Genomic DNA, 17,676 nt, shown 5'->3' on the forward strand with positions numbered 1-17,676 from the left:
GGGAAAGGTTCTGCAGGGGTAAAATGTTGACCAGTTATGCAGGGAAAGGTTCTGCAGGGGTAAAATGTTGACCAGTTATGCAGGGAAAGGTTCTGCAGGGGTAAAATGTTGACCAGTTATGCAGGGAAAGGTTCTGCAGGGGTAAAATGTTGACCAGTTATGCAGGGAAAGGTTCTGCAGGGGTAAAATGTTGACCAGTTATGCAGGGAAAGGTTCTGCAGGGGTAAAATGTTGACCAGTTATGCAGGGAAAGGTTCTGCAGGGGTAAAATCCTGACCAGTTATGCAGGGAAAGGCTCTGCAGGGGTAAAATGTTGACCAGTTATGCAGGGAAAGGCTCTGCAGGGGTAAAATGTTGACCAGTTATGCAGGGAAAGGTTCTGCAGGGGTAAAATCCTGACCAGTTATGAAGGGAAAGGTTCTGCAGGGGTAAAATGTTGACCAGTTATGCAGGGAAAGGCTCTGCAGGGGTAAAATGTTGACCAGTTATGCAGGGAAAGGTTCTGCAGGGGTAAAATGTTGACCAGTTATGCAGGGAAAGGTTCTGCAGGGGTAAAATCCTGACCAGTTATGCAGGGAAAGGTTCTGCAGGGGTAAAATGTTGACCAGTTATGAAGGGAAAGGTTCTGCAGGGGTAAAATGTTGACCAGTTATGCAGGGAAATGTTCTGCAGGGGTAAAATGTCGACCAGTTATGCAGGGAAAGGTTCTGCAGGGGTAAAATGTCGACCAGTTATGCAGGGAAAGGTTCTGCAGGGGTAAAATCCTGACCAGTTATGCAGGGAAAGGTTCTGCAGGGGTAAAATGTTGACCAGTTATGCAGGGAAAGGTTCTGCAGGGGTAAAATGTTGACCAGTTATGCAGGGAAAGGTTCTGCAGGGGTAAAATCCTGACCAGTTATGCAGGGAAAGGTTCTGCAGGGGTAAAATGTTGACCAGTTATGCAGGGAAATGTTCTGCAGGGGTAAAATGTTGACCAGTTATGAAGGGAAATGTTCTGCAGGGGTAAAAATGTTGAGCAGTTGTGAAGGGAAAGGTACTGCAGGGGTAAAATCCTGACCAGTTATGAAGGGAAAGGTTCTGCAGGGGTAAAATGTTGACCAGTTATGAAGGGAAAGGTTCTGCAGGGGTAAAATCCTGACCAGTTATGCAGGGAAAGGCTCTGCAGGGGTAAAATGTTGACCAGTTATGCGGGGAAAGGTTCTGCAGGGCTTAAAATGTTGACCAGTTATGCGGGGAAAGGTTCTGCAGGGGTAAAATGTTGACCAGTTATGCAGGGAAATGTTCCGCAGGGGTAAAATGTTGACCAGTTATGCAGGGAAATGTTCCGCAGGGGTAAAATGTTGGCCAGTTATGCAGGGGGGTAAAATGTTGACCAGTTATGCAGGGAAAGGTTCTGCAGGGTTAAAATGTTGAGCAGTTATGAAGGGAAAGGTTCTGCAGGGGTAAAATGTTGACCAGTTATGAAGGGAAAGGTTCTGCAGGGGTAAAATGTTGACCAGTTATGAAGGGAAAGGTTCTGCAGGGGTAAAATGTTGACCAGTTATGCAGGGAAAGGTTCTGCAGGGGTAAACTGTTGACCAGTTATGAAGGGAAAGGTTCTGCAGGGGTAAAATCCTGACCAGTTATGAAGGGAAAGGTTCTGCAGGGGTAAACTGTTGACCAGTTGTGAAGGGAAATGTTCTGCAGGGGTAAAATGTTGACCAGTTATGCAGGGAAAGGTTCTGCAGGGGTAAAATCCTGACCAGTTATGAAGGGAAAGGTTCTGCAGGGGTAAAATCCTGACCAGTTATGAAGGGAAAGGTTCTGCAGGGGTAAAATCCTGACCAGTTATGAAGGGAAAGGCTCTGAAGGGGTAAAATGTTGACCAGTTATGGAGAGAAATGTTCTGCAGGGGTAAAATGTTGACCAGTTATGCAGAGAAAGGCTCTGCAGGGGTAAAATCCTGACCAGTTATGAAGGGAAAGGTTCTGCAGGGGTAAAATGTTGACCAGTTATGAAGAGAAATGTTCGGCAGGGGTAAAATGTTGACCAGTTATGAAGAGAAATGTTCTGCAGGGGAAAAATGTTGACCAGTTATGAAGAGAAATGTTCTGCAGGGGTAAAATGTTGACCAGTTATGCAGGGAAAGGTTCTGCAGGGGTAAAATGTTGACCAGTTATGAAGAGAAATGTTCTGCAGGGGTAAAATGTTGACCAGTTATGAAGAGAAATGTTCTGCAGTGGTAAAATGTTGACCAGTTATGAAGAGAAATGTTCTGCAGGGGAAAAATGTTGACCAGTTATGCAGGGAAAGGTTCTGCAGGGGTAAAATGTTGACCAGTTATGAAGAGAAAGGTTCTGCAGGGGTAAAATGTTGACCAGTTATGAAGGGAAAGGTTCTGCAGGGGTAAAATCCTGACCAGTTATGCAGGGAAAGGTTCTGCAGGGGTAAAATCCTGACCAGTTATGAAGGGAAAGGTTCTGCAGGGGTAAAATCCTGACCAGTTATGAAGGGAAAGGTTCTGCAGGGGTAAAATCCTGACCAGTTATGCAGGGAAAGGCTCTGCAGGGGTAAAATGTTGACCAGTTATGGAGAGAAATGTTCTGCAGGGGTAAAATGTTGACCAGTTATGCAGAGAAAGGCTCTGCAGGGGTAAAATCCTGACCAGTTATGAAGGGAAAGGTTCTGCAGGGGTAAAATGTTGACCAGTTATGAAGAGAAATGTTCGGCAGGGGTAAAATGTTGACCAGTTATGAAGAGAAATGTTCTGCAGGGGAAAAATGTTGACCAGTTATGAAGAGAAATGTTCTGCAGGGGAAAAATGTTGACCAGTTATGCAGGGAAAGGTTCTGCAGGGGTAAAATGTTGACCAGTTATGAAGAGAAATGTTCTGCAGGGGTAAAATGTTGACCAGTTATGAAGAGAAATGTTCTGCAGGGGTAAAATGTTGACCAGTTATGAAGAGAAATGTTCTGCAGGGGAAAAATGTTGACCAGTTATGCAGGGAAAGGTTCTGCAGGGGTAAAATGTTGACCAGTTATGAAGAGAAAGGTTCTGCAGGGGTAAAATGTTGACCAGTTATGCAGGGAAAGGTTCTGCAGGGGTAAAATCCTGACCAGTTATGAAGGGAAAGGTTCTGCAGGGGTAAAATCCTGACCAGTTATGAAGGGAAAGGTTCTGCAGGGGTAAAATGTTGACCAGTTATGAAGAGAAATGTTCTGCAGGGGTAAAATCCTGACCAGTTATGCAGGGAAAGGTTCTGCAGGGGTAAAATCCTGACCAGTTATGCAGGGAAAGGTTCTGCAGGGGTAAGATCCTGACCAGTTATGCAGGGAAAGGCTCTGCAGGGGTAAAATCCTGACCAGTTATGAAGGGAAAGGTTCTGCAGGGGTAAAATGTTGACCAGTTATGAAGAGAAATGTTCTGCAGGGGTAAAATGTTGACCAGTTATGCAGGGAATGATTCTACGGAGATATAATGTTGCCCAGTTCAGCATGGAATACACGCTGATCAGTTTTACAGGGACTGGTTATGCTGGTGTTTGTTGACCAGTTAGTCAAGGAAACAAACCTCGACAAGTTCTGTGGGCCAACTGGGCAGGGAATAAACGGTGACCAGCTGTGCAGGGAAGGGTAATGCAGGGTGTAAGTGTTTACTAGTTATGACTGATAATGCACTGATCAGATGTTGAACAGCTCTGCAGGGAAGGGTAATTCAGGGTGGAAATGTTCACCAGCTATGACCAGTAATGCACTTATCAGATGTTGATCAGTTCTGCAGGGAAAGGTAATGCAGGGTTTAAATGTTTACCAGTTATGACCAGTAATACAGGAAATCAGATTTTAACCAGTTGTACATGTAAGGGTAATGCAGGGGGTAAATGTTCACGAGCTATGACCAGTAATGCAGGGAATCAGATGTTCACCTGTTCTGCAGGGAAGGGTCATGCGGGGGGTAAATGTTCACCAGCCGTGACCAGTAATGCAGGGAATCAGATGTTCACCAGTTCTGCAGGGAAGGGTAGTCCAGTGTGGAAATGTTCAACAGCTATGACCAGTAATGCACTGATCAGTTGTTGACCAGTTCTGCAGGGAAGGGTAATACAGGGTGAAAATGTTCACCAGCTATGACCAGAAATGCACTGATATATGTTGACCAGTTCTGCAGGGAAACGTTATGCAGGGGGTAAATGTTCACCAGTTATGACCAGAAATGCACTGATAGATGTTGACCAGTTCTGCAGGGAATGGTAATGAAGTGTTGAAATATTCACCAGCTATGACCAGAAATGCACTGATAGATGTTGACCAGTTCTGCAGGTAAGGGTAATGCAGGGGGTAAATGTTCACCAGCTATGACCAGAAATGCACTGATATATGTTGGCAAGTTCTGCAGCTAAGGGTAATGCAATGTGGAAATGTTCACTAGCTATGACGAGAATTGCACTGATAGATGTTGGCCAGTTCTGCAGGGAAATGTAATGCAGGGTTGAAATGTTCACCAGCTATGACCAGTAATGCAGCGAATCAGGTTTTCAACCAGTTCTACATGTAAGGGTAATGCAGGGGGTAAATGTTCACAAGCTATGAGCAGTAATGCAGGGAATCAGATGTTCACCAGTTCTGCAGAGAAGGGTCACGCGGGGAGTAAATGTTCACCAGCTATGAGCAGTAATGCAGGGAATCAGATGTTGACCAGTTCTGCAGGGAAGGGTTATGCGGGGGGTAAATGTTCACGAGCTATGACCAGTAATGCAGGGAATCAGATGTTCACCAGTTCTGCAGGGAAGGGTCATGCGGGGGGTAAATGTTCACCAGCCGTGACCAGTAATGCAGGGAATCAGATGTTCACCAGTTCTGCAGGGAAGGGTAGTGCAGTGTGGAAATGTTCAACAGCTATGACCAGTAATGCACTGATCAGTTGTTGACCAGTTCTGCGGGGAAGGGTAATACAGGGTGAAAATGTTCACCAGCTATGACCAGAAATGCACTGATATATGTTGACCAGTTCTGCAGGGAAACGTTATGCAGTGTTGAAATATTCACCAGCTATGACCAGAAATGCACTGATAGATGTTGACCAGTTCTGCAGGTAAGGGTAATGCAGGGGGTAAATGTTCACCAGCTATGACCAGAAATGCACTGATATATGTTGGCAAGTTCTGCAGCTAAGGGTAATGCAATGTGGAAATGTTCACTAGCTATGACGAGAATTGCACTGATAGATGTTGGCCAGTTCTGCAGGGAAATGTAATGCAGGGTTGAAATGTTCACCAGCTATGACCAGTAATGCAGCGAATCAGGTTTTCAACCAGTTCTACATGTAAGGGTAATGCAGGGGGTAAATGTTCACAAGCTATGAGCAGTAATGCAGGGAATCAGATGTTCACCAGTTCTGCAGGGAAGGGTCATGCGGGGAGTAAATGTTCACCAGCTATGAGCAGTAATGCAGGGAATCAGATGTTGACCAGTTCTGCAGGGAAGGGTTATGCGGGGGGGTAAATGTTCACCAGCTATGAGCACTAATGCAGGGAATCAGATGTTCACCAGTTCTGCAGGGAAGGGTTATGCGGGGAGTAAATTTTCACAAGCTATGACCAGTAATGCAGGGAATCAGATGTTGACCAGTTCTACAGGGAAGGGTTATGCAGGGAGGAAATGTTCACGAGCTATGACCAGTAATGCAGGGAATCAGATGTTGACCAGTTCTGCAGGGAAGGGTAAAGCAGGGTGGAAATGTTCACCAGTTATGACCAGTAATGAAGGGAATCAGATGTTGATCAGTTCTGCAGGGAAGGGAAGTTCAGGGTGGTAATGTTCACCAGTTATGACTAGTAATGAAGGGAATCAGATGTTGACCAGTTCTGCAGGGAAGGGTAAAGCAGGGTGGAAATGTTCACCAGCTATGACCAGTAATTCACTGATCAGATGTTGACCAGTTCTGCAGGGAAGGGTAATGCAGTGTATAAATGTTCGAAAGTTATGACAAGTGATGTACTGATCAGATGTTGACCAGTTCTGCATGGAAGAAGGGTAATGCAGGGTGGAAATGTTCACCAGTTATGACCAGAAATGCACTGAATAAAATGCTGGGAAAAGGTTATTAGGGGGAAGCTTTTGACCAGTGATGCAGGTAGGAAATGCTGACCAATTATGCAGGGTAACAATTATGACCAGTTCTGCAGGGAAGGGTAATGCGGGGTGGAAATGTTCACCAGTTATGACCAGAATAAAATGCAGAGCCCCGCATTCTATCTTTTACCAGAGTTTAATTGAGAGTTTAGTTTCTTTAAAGCACTTTGACAAACCTTTTCACAAAACAACCATGTCAAAGCATTATTCCAGAAACAGGTTTGACGAAGTGATTGAGAAAAATAGTCACCTAATCAAACTCCGGTGATTAAACGAAGAAGGTGCTCTTTAAAGCTGCACTCTCACAGAGTGGACGTTTTGACATTTTTTTGTCTTGCAACGAGAAAATTTATGCGAAAATGGAAACAAGTTATATATGACTGCCAACGTTTCTGTTAAAGTTTATAAACCATTCAAAAAAAAGAACCCCATCATTGATCAAATTTTGACGCCGATCAGTTTTCAACGACAGTTTTGTTCAAAATTTAATGTTGACCTGTTTTTAGGATAAATTTTGAACGTTAAAAAATGAGCCCTTGAAGATTTTTCAACAGGGTCGAAATCTGTTGTTACATCGACATGCCAAACGAATTTAAACAAGATTCAAATTAAGCGGTTAGAGGATTAAGGTAAACATTTTTTATGTTTCGAAGAAAATAATCATTGTCTTGGTGTTGCAGTCATCGTCGGCGTTAACATACTTTACATTGACATAACATAAACACCGTTCAATATATTAAAAATCAGAGACCCAAAACATGGCCTTCAGTTTATTGTGTATTTACGTTGGCGTTCAATCCACGGCGCTCTTGTTAATACTGTACGTGTCTGCATGGTGTCGGGATGAAAAAAAAAATGAAAAAAGGTGAAATAATCTATTTCCGGGTACTGTTGTCAGAAAGCCTGTTATACGATCATGAAATCATAGATCCGCTTGGTCAACGTGTGCATTTTAAACATTGTATCGCTATAAATACCGTTTGAACAACTGTGTTAGGGTCCGTATTAAAAGAAACAATTCTGTAGAAAACACAACAGTCCGGCAAGAATGTTCCTCTCTTATCGTAAGGAAAACCATCCCCGTTACCTGATGGTTCTTTTATTTCTAACGAATTGTCATGGCTCCTTAATGGCTAAAATATCTTTCAAGGACCATTTCTATAAAGTTATCTGAAAATTGAACCATCTCTTTTTGACAATTTCTTTTTCCCATGCATTTCGTTGTCATGGTAACTAAATAGCACTCTGCTAAATATAGCAATCTCTTAAGAATTATTTTAGCCAAGGGTTTAAGAAAAGGCTATTTCCTTTCTAACATTTTTAATGAAAAGGTAAAATGTTTTACTTGGAATAAAATGAGCATTGTAAACTAACATTGTGATATAAAGGTCATTGGCAATGTAGATTCTCTTAAAAATATATTAATGAACACAAAACTACGAAAACAACCACTAGCTTATTAAATTTTCGTACTGAACTAACTAAAATGATGTTATCTAATTATCAGAAACAAAAACACATGTACTGTAGATGTAGCAGTGTTTTTTCATTAATATCTCACTCAAGATGAAACACAAGGCAGTCTACACTTTATGACGTCACTACAGTTCAATGGCGTCATATACAGTACAGTATTTATTTTCACAATCTAACTGACGACTTTTAAGAACTCCTTCAAGTCGATAGCGCCATCTCCGCTTGTGTCGGCTTCTTCCATGATGGCGTCTGTTACTTTCTTCACGTCACATCCCTTGCTGAAGGACCCGGAGTCCCTAACAACGGCCTCGATCTCGTCACGTGTCAAGGTTCCGCTGTTATCCTTGTCGTACCTCTTAAACGTTTCCTCTAACGCCTTCCTGCAATGTCGGTAGCAGGAAATATGCTTTATTTTGGCTTAAAGCTGCACTCTCACAGATATACCATTTTCACAACTTTTTTTTATTTTTTGTCCTGAAAAGAGCAAATTTTTGCATAATTTTTTGCAAACCAATGATTTAAGATTGCTGACAAAAACTGAGATCGTAGATTTTCATATTTCCTTTCGAAAATTAATGTTTTATGGCTTAAACCGTTACTAACGGTTTAAGAAAAAATGCATAAAACATCAATATTTGAACTTAAATATAAACATCCACGATCTTATTTTTGTCAGCAGTCTTATATAACTGGTTTCCATGGATTTTCGCAAAAAAATGGCTCGTTCCAAGACAAAAAATTAAAAAGTTGTCAAAACGTTCAATCTGTGAGAGTGCAGCTTTAAAACATAATATTAATTTAGTTCATGAGTTCGGTTTATGCAGATATGAAAAGTACTCGCACGATTCGGCTAGAAAAGAATATACATGCAGCGGTATGTGCGGAGGTTATGTATATAAAACATATTATAAAACACCATCGATCGACCGACCGCAAGTTCGAGCTCATGCTAATTTAAACACATTGAAACAAACCTTCTTGGGGGTTTCTCCATCTCATCAAAAAACTCCTTTTTGGTGATGGTTTTATCTCCGTCCTTATCTACAGCCGAAAACATGTACTGGAAAAAAGAATATGTAAAATAATTTCTTACATGCTTAAATTGTATCTCTTGTGATCTATAATACTTTGATATTCATATGTGTATGTCTATATCATATTTTTGTTTCAAACTCTTTATTAACGTCATTTGTATTGCAGCTTAGCTACTTCCGTCATAAAACAGAGCAGAAGTTGACGTCTCTTCCTTTTTGTGTTTTTTTTTCCTCCTAATCATTGTGTTACAACAAAACGTTTAAAAACAAAGGTTTAAAAAAAAAGGTTTGAAATGAAATTATTGCAGAAATTTTCATATTCACTTGCCTATCGTTAATTTACATATTATTTACAACTTTACTATTGTCGGTAACACATGACTAAAATTATTAAAATATTAAAAATAGTAACACATGAGTATTATTAGATCATAATTATGAATTTTACTATTTGCACACTGTAATACTATAGTATTTAATTTATGACGGTAAAGTTGGAAGGTAGTTGGTAGTTTGGGGTTTGAATATTCAACTATCTTCTAGTTGCCAGTTGGGGATTCGAATATTCAACTACCTTGCTAGTTGCCAGTTGGGGATTCGAATATTCAACTAACTTGCTAGTTGCCAGTTGGGGATTCTAATATTCAACTACCTGCTAGTTGCAAGTTGGTGATTCGAATAGTCAACTATCTGCTAGTTGCCAGTTGGGGATTCGAATATTCAGATACCTACTAGTTGCCAGTTGGGGATTCGAATATTCAACTACCTTGCTAAGTGCCAGTTGGGGATTCTAATATTCAACTACCTGCTTGTTGCCAGTTGGGGATTCGAATATTCAACTACCTTGCTAGTTGCCAGTTGGGGATTCGAATATTCAGATACCTACTAGTTGCCAGTTGGGGATTCGAATATTCAACTACCTTGCTAGTTGCCAGTTGGGGATTCTAATATTCAACTACCTGCTTGTTGCCAGTTGGGGATTCGAATATTCAACTACCTTGCTAGTTGCCAGTTGGGGATTCGAATATTCAGATACCTACTAGTTGCCAGTTGGGGATTCGAATATTCAACTACCTTGCTAGTTGCCAGTTGGGGATTCTAATATTCAACTACCTGCTAGTTGCCAGTGGGGATTTGAATATTCAAATACCTACTAGTTGCCAGTGGGGATTCTAATATTCAACTACAATGTACCTGCTAGTTGCCAGTGTGGATTTGAATATTCAACTACCTGGCTAGTTGCCAGTTGGGGATTCTAATATTCAACTACATGCTTGTTGCCAGTTGGGGATTCGAATATTCAACTACCTTGCTAGTTGCCAGTTGGGGATTCGAATATTCAGATACCTACTAGTTGCCAGTTGGGGATTCGAATATTCAACTACCTTGCTAGTTGCCAGTTGGGGATTCTAATATTCAACTACCTGCTAGTTGCCAGTGGGGATTTGAATATTCAAATACCTACTAGTTGCCAGTGGGGATTCTAATATTCAACTACAATGTACCTGCTAGTTGCCAGTGTGGATTTGAATATTCAACTACCTGGCTAGTTGCCAGTTGGGGATTCTAATATTCAACTACCTGCTAGTTGCCAGTTGGTGATTCTAATATTCAACTACCTTGCTTGTTGCCATTTGGGGATTCTAATATTCAACTACCTTGCTAGTTGCCAGTTGGGGATTCTAATATTCAACTGCCTGCTAGTTGCCAGTGTGGATTTGAATATTCAACTACCTGCTAGTTGCCAGTTGGGGATTTTAATATTCAACTACCTGCTAGTTGCCAGTTGGGGATTCTAATATTCAACTACCTGCTTGTTGCCAGTTGGGGATTCGAATATTCAACTACCTTGCTAGTTGCCAGTTGGGGATTCGAATATTCAGATACCTACTAGTTGCCAGTTGGGGATTCGAATATTCAACTACCTTGCTAGTTGCCAGTTGGGGATTCTAATATTCAACTACCTGCTAGTTGCCAGTGGGGATTTGAATATTCAAATACCTACTAGTTGCCAGTGGGGATTCTAATATTCAACTACAATGTACCTGCTAGTTGCCAGTGTGGATTTGAATATTCAACTACCTGGCTAGTTGCCAGTTGGGGATTCTAATATTCAGCTACATGCTTGTTGCCAGTTGGGGATTCGAATATTCAACTACCTTGCTAGTTGCCAGTTGGGGATTCGAATATTCAGATACCTACTAGTTGCCAGTTGGGGATTCGAATATTCAACTACCTTGCTAGTTGCCAGTTGGGGATTCTAATATTCAACTACCTGCTAGTTGCCAGTGGGGATTTGAATATTCAAATACCTACTAGTTGCCAGTGGGGATTCTAATATTCAACTACAATGTACCTGCTAGTTGCCAGTGTGGATTTGAATATTCAACTACCTGGCTAGTTGCCAGTTGGGGATTCTAATATTCAACTACCTGCTAGTTGCCAGTTGGTGATTCTAATATTCAACTACCTTGCTTGTTGCCATTTGGGGATTCTAATATTCAACTACCTTGCTAGTTGCCAGTTGGGGATTCTAATATTCAACTGCCTGCTAGTTGCCAGTGTGGATTTGAATATTCAACTACCTGCTAGTTGCCAGTTGGGGATTTTAATATTCAACTACCTGCTAGTTGCCAGTTGGGGATTTTAATATTCAACTACCTGCTAGTTGCCAGTTGGGGGGTTAGATGTTGATGTTGATATTAAGCTACTCGACTATTTCCAGTCGGTTATTCGCGAATATCCAACTACCAATGCTACCCAGTTGGTAGTTGGGGATTCAAATTTTGTCTTGTATTATGGCTGAAAGATACACATGTTAAGAAATCACACGACAAATGAATGACAATGTTTATGCATCTATGTGTATCTTCGTAACAAACACTGGTTTAATTCACCATAATTCGTACATTCGCCAGTCTCTTACATGACTATGTGTATACTATTCTTAATTATGACTATTAATACCACACGCGTAATAGTATATAAATAGAAATAATAGCAAGTATCACTTACCACAACGTCCTTACTGCTGGGTCCCTTCCCAGGCGGGAGGATGCTCCGCAGGCCCTGGTCAAGTTCCTGTATGGTCAATTTCCCGTCCCCGTTCTTGTCCGCCTTGGACCAAAAAGCCTCACACTCTTGCTTGGTAAGAGACATACTGGTCGATTGGTGATGTTACTGCAAATGTAGAATAATAATTGAATCATTCCAGTAGGCCCTTTGCCCGATCCCCGAATGGTCAGTTACCCGTGACCGTTTTTGTTGCCATGGACCAAATGGTCAGTTACCCGTGACCGTTTTTGTTGCCATGGACCAAATGGTCAGTTACCCGTGACCGTTTTTGTTGCCATGGACCAAATGGTCAGTTACCCGTGACCGTTCTTGTTGCCATGAACCAAATGGTCAGTTACCCGTGACCGTTCTTGTTGCCATGGACCAAATGGTCAGTTACCCGTGACCGTTCTTGTTGTCACGGACCAAATGGACAGTTACCCGTGATCGTTTTTGTTGCCACGGACCAAATGGTCAGTTACCCGTGACCGTTCTTGTTGCCACGGACCAAATGGTCAGTTACCCGTGACCGTTCTTGTTGTCACGGACCAAATGGACAGTTACCCGTGATCGTTTTTGTTGCCATGGACCAAATTGTAAGTTACCCGTGACCGTTCTTGTTGTCACGGACCAAATGGTCAGTTACCCGTGACCGTTTTTGTTGCCATGAACCAAATGGTCAGTTACCCGTGACCGTTCTTGTTGTCACAGACCAAATGGTCAGTTACCCGTAACCATTCTTGTCGCCATGGACCAAATATCCACTGTTGCTTGGTTAGGTAGTGTTACCCATAACTGGAACTTCACGAGTTCGAAATACAATTCGTTAGAAATCCACAATGTGTATATTTTTTATTTACATTATTTGACATATATCTATATCTGAACCAGATAATTAAGCAAGCACTATGCAACAATTAGTGTCATTTTTTGCCCGGACTGCCGAGATAATTGTTTAGAAGATCAAACACAAATGCTTACTTTCTAACTGTTCAGCGCAACATGCCCATGTATACTAGGAAGTGCGCATGCGCAAACTTCAACACAATATAAAAAATAAAAAGCGCAATCGACCATTTGGCGGTTTTAATCAGCTGAATGGATATTTTTGTTGTCAGAGCACTTCTTAACAATTGAAATGCGAATCTGTGCGGCGATCCCATTGGTGGAGGCTTAAATCTGAACACTGAAAGCGCAGCTGTTGAAAATAGTTAGTTTATAAACATAGTGTAACCCATTATATTTATATTTTGAGCTCACTGGTCAAAATAGAAATCCCCCAAAAAACAGAGGGTCCAACGTGTTTTGTGTTTTCCAAAGTTTCAGTGAGGGAAATGTGTGGTGCGCAATAAAATGGCGGTGGTCGAAGGGATTATGGTGTTTTGGGAGGATATTTTCATCTGGTAAGTAAGTTTTATCACTTTTCTCGAAAAATAAATACCCGGAGGCCACACGTGTAAGCTTTTCTCAGTTTTTAACCATTGTTTTTTAACCTAGGTTTCTAGAGGCTTTTACCAAAATGTTGTTTAATTTATAAGCTGAACGATTGCTTGTTTACAAAGTGAAAATAGAAAATTGCGTGACTTAAAACTATGTTTTTAGTCACAGTGTACCATTCATAAAAAAGATGGTACATTGATATATGTTAAAATGTTACTGGAGACAAGCACTTATTAAAATAACAATAAATGAACCGATTCAGGCGTAAAACATATCGGTAAGAGGAGAAGCTCGTATAAATTACAATTTGCTTTGAAACTAAATTACACTCAACTAAAACTGATAATTCACACGTATATGTTTGTATGATTTTTACATATTACCACGCATAAAGAATAATAACAGGCGTTTCAGTCCATTTTTAGCGTTTCTAATACCTTTCACAACTTGCATTCGAATCCAACTGTTATGGACTTATATTCATCGTATTCACAAGCTACATTGACATGTAGATTGGTATATACGAATACGCATCCCTTGCTTACAAGCTGCATTCACATATAAACTGGCATGGGCTTATCAACATCCATTGCTTACAATTTGCATTCAAATATAAACTGGCATGGGCTTATCAACATTAATTGCTTACAACTTGCATTCAAATATAAACTGGCATGGGCTTATCAGCATACATTGCTTACAACTTGCATTCAAATATAAACTGGCATGGGCTTATCAACATTCATTGCTTACAACTTGCATTCAAATATAAACTGGCATGGACTTATTAACATTCATTGCTTACAACTTGAATTCAAATATAAACTGGCATGGGCTTATTAACACCTCAAACATACAATTTGGTTTCAAATATAAACTGACATGGTCTCAGCAACATCTCTTGCTAACAACTTACATTGAATTATAAACTGGCATGGACTCATCAAAATCTCTTGCTTACAACTTTGAATCAAATATAAACTGGCATGGGCTTAACAACATCCATTGGTTACAACTTACATTCAAATATAAACTGTCATGGGCTTAACAACATCCCTTGCTTACAAGTTACATTCAAGCATAAAATAGCATGGGCTTATCAACTTCCCTTGCTTACAAGTTACATTCACGCATAAACTGTCATGAGCTCATCAACATCCCTTGCTTACAAGTTACATTCACGCATAAAATAGCATGGGCTTATCAACAACCATTGCATACAACTTACATTGAAATGTTAACTGTCATGGGCTTAACAACATCCCTTGCTTACAAGTGACATTCAAGTATAAATTAGCATGGATTATCAACATCCCTTGCTTACAACTTTGATTCAAATATAAACTGGCATGGGCTCATCAACATATAGTGCTTACAATTTACATTCAAATGTAAATACATGGGTTTATACGCATCTCTTGCTTATTAGCTGCATTCAGATATAAACTGGCATGGGTTTATACGCATCTCTTGCTGATAAGCTGCATTCAGATATAAACTGGCATGGGTTTATACGCATCTCTTGCTTATTAGCTGCATTCAGATATAAACTGGCATGGGTTTATACGCATCTCTTGCTGATAAGCTGCATTCAGATATAAACTGGCATGGGTTTATACGCATCTCTTGCTTATAAGCTGCATTCAAATATAAACTGGCATGGGTTTATACGCATCTCTTGCTTATAAGCTGCATTCAAATATAAACCGGCATAGGTTTATACGCATCTCTTGCTTCCAACTTGAATTCAAATAAAAAATAGCATGGGCTTATCAATATCTCTTGCTTACACATTGCATTCAAATATAACCTGGCATGGGTTTGTACGCATCTCATCCTTAGAAGCTGCATTGATAAATAAAATAGCATGGTCTTATCAACATCTCTCGCTTACAATCTGCATTCTGATATAATCTGGCATGGGTTTATACGTATTCCTGCTTACAACTTGAATTCAAATATAACCCGGCACGGGTGTATACGTATCTCTTGCTTACAAGCTTAACTGTCTGCCAAGGGCTTATAAAGCATCTCTTGATCTTAAGCTGCATTCAAATATAGACTATGATGGGCTTATAGTTTTTTTCGTTTTTTTCTCAGAACCTGGATTGTAGTAAAAATGACATGCGTCTTTAAGCCATCGCTTGCTTACAACCTGCATTTCACTAAACAATTGCATGGGCTTATCAGTATTTTTATATGTATTCAAGTAAAGTAATAAAATAGCACAATTTTGGAAAGCATAATGTTGCCAACATTAAATCAATGAGAGCATTTATTTTATTATGGTCGCCATAAGAGATTACATTTCTAATTTGTTTCAAAATATGATTGGTACAGAAATATATTGCATAACAAGAGCTGTCAAAGTAAGTGAAGAATGCCCCCCGAAGTGCCACCCAGTTCAACAGATTATGCAGTTAATAAATGTCTACATTCAGGAACGGCTATCACAAACTTTAAGCATATGACGGCCTCTGCGGTGGTTGACGTCAAGTATGGACAAGTGATGCAGTAAAAGGTAAGGACGGAAGTCTTGCACTCGACACGTCATCTTTATGTACCAAACACATGACCAAAGTATTTTTAAAATATTCGTGCTGACAAATTTACAGCCCGGATACGACCAACTATATTCTATTTGTATATACATTAATATATAAAGTTTTAACTCTGAAAGTTTGACCTTGAACTTTAAAGAAGGGGCAAAGGTCTTGCATGCGATATATTGTCTTCATTCATCGCTGACATGTAAACAATTATTTTAAAATGCATCCCCCACACTGTCTGACAAATTAACAACCTTGACATAGATACTCTATCTGTGTGCATATATGCAGCTTTCCATAAAGATTGAACTGTAAGTGGGACCTTGAACTTTGGGGTACGGTCGTGGATCTTGCACGTAACACGTCGACTTTGTTTCCCAAACACATGTGTCAATTTATTTTCCCCCGTGCATGAACAAGCTACAGCCCAGGCACGACCAACAACATTGTGTAAGCATATATGCAGCATTCCATTATGGTATACATGCACCTGTAAGTGTGACCTTAACCTTTTGGGTAGGGACGTGGGTTTTGCAAGCAACACGTCGTATTTATGTATCAACGCATGTGCAAGTTAACGTTAGAATTCCTCCCTGCATGACTAAGTTAGAGATTCGGCACTGAAAACCATTTCATAATAATAAACCTGTAAGTGCGACCCTGACCTTTGAGGTAGGGACAGTGGCCTTGAAAGACACATGCCATCTTTATATACCGAACGCATGTGTCAAGTAATTTAAAATCCCTCCCTGCAAATACACCGGACAGATGGACGGACACACGGACTGACAGTTCGATTTTAATTTACCCAAATTCGGGGACATAAAACAATCTAAATATGCACTGTCAACGGGGACATTTTTGTATAAATTAGTAGTACAGGTTTTCAATAGTTTGATCCAACACAATGAAAAAAAAAGAATTTATAAGATCCTTGCTTATTTGATGTTACTGTGATCCTCTTCAATAAATTCTGCAAAGAACTGCAAGAAGATTTATCCTAATCCACAATAAAATAAAGTATTCTGAATTAGGAATGAATAACATCGGATAAGATTTACATATTACGCTCTAATACGACCATGTTTTAACATTCAAACACAAGTAATTAAATCTGCAGCCCCAAGGAATAATTGAAATACGTTAAACCTGTATCAATATTGTAAATATCGCTTGCAAATATTTATGTTTACATTCCATACATTGTCAGAGCAAAATATCTGAACAAAACAAAGATTTAAGGATTAAAGTTATCACCATTTATATATATATATATATATATATATATATATATATATATATATATATATATATATATATATATATATATATATATATATATATAATTTATAAAGTGTAAACAATGTCACATGTATATCGTATGTACAATTTACAATTACTAAATGCGTTCACAAGCAATATAATAAACTATACAATCATCAAATAAAGATTTCAATAATAATAACAGACGTTTCAAACGTAACATAAGAAATACATATTATGCTATGTATGCTATTAATGCAGTCATGATTGAATTCCCCTTTTATGCCAAGTATGCATATTCGGTTCATTTCATGCAAAAACGTATAATAAATTACATACCTTATAACACTTCGTAAAAGCCAATTAAATGAACAAAATGTCTAACCTTTAATGGTTGATGGAAGTTAATACGGAATAAGAAACTACGAACGATCACTTGTTTACCTTAGTGTAACAGGTTAAGTATATATTGTCACGGTATGTTAAGCCAAGTAAAGCATCTCTTTTATCGAAATTAAAATCTCTACCTACTTAAAAGTAACATCAGCATAACGTTACCCTTGATTTAGTAAACCCTAGATTTGTAATAGTGTTCGTAAAAAGTTTTTTAAAGCACCCTGAAACTTTTTTCATTCAGAGTATACCTGCTTTATCATGTACAAACAGGTAAAAAGGACATAAATGATATGATTCATCAACTTTCATCAGTTAGTCAGGTTTATCATGGAGGGATAAAGTATTTGTACGAAG

At 39.6% G+C, this 17,676-nt stretch overlaps 1 protein-coding gene across 5 annotated transcripts; it reads right to left on the reverse strand.

The window, feature by feature from the left end:
• Nucleotides 1-7,407: 7,407 nt before the first annotated feature.
• On the reverse strand, nt 7,408-17,573 carry LOC128239094 (uncharacterized). Of its 5 annotated transcripts, none has more exons than XM_052955586.1 (4): nt 17,485-17,573; nt 11,636-11,800; nt 8,561-8,646; nt 7,408-7,966 (listed from the first exon to the last, which is right to left on the reverse strand). In XM_052955586.1, the coding sequence occupies exons 2-4, from the start codon at nt 11,777-11,779 to the stop codon at nt 7,759-7,761; spliced, it is 438 nt and encodes a 145-aa protein (XP_052811546.1). In that variant the 5' UTR covers nt 11,780-11,800; nt 17,485-17,573; the 3' UTR covers nt 7,408-7,758. The 5 variants fall into 5 exon arrangements, with proteins under 5 accessions (XP_052811546.1, XP_052811557.1, XP_052811537.1 ...); XM_052955597.1 differs by having other exon boundaries at nt 17,458-17,557; XM_052955577.1 differs by having other exon boundaries at nt 17,371-17,498.
• Between the last annotated feature and the right edge of the window lie 103 nt (nt 17,574-17,676).

This window comes from Mya arenaria, chromosome 1 (genome assembly GCF_026914265.1).
Source record: "Mya arenaria isolate MELC-2E11 chromosome 1, ASM2691426v1".
In the NCBI taxonomy this organism is placed as follows: Eukaryota; Metazoa; Mollusca; class Bivalvia; order Myida; family Myidae; genus Mya; species Mya arenaria.

Coding starts and splice junctions, on each gene's coding strand:
- LOC128239094 (XM_052955586.1), bottom strand. CDS start 11,779: ATGTCTCTTACCAAGCAAGAGTGTGAGGCTTTTTGGTCCAAGGCGGAC. Junction 8,647..11,635: donor CCAGCAGTAAGGACGTTGTG/GTAAGTGATACT, acceptor TCTTTTTTCCAG/TACATGTTTTCGGCTGTAGA. Junction 7,967..8,560: donor ATGGAGAAACCCCCAAGAAG/GTTTGTTTCAAT, acceptor CCGACATTGCAG/GAAGGCGTTAGAGGAAACGT.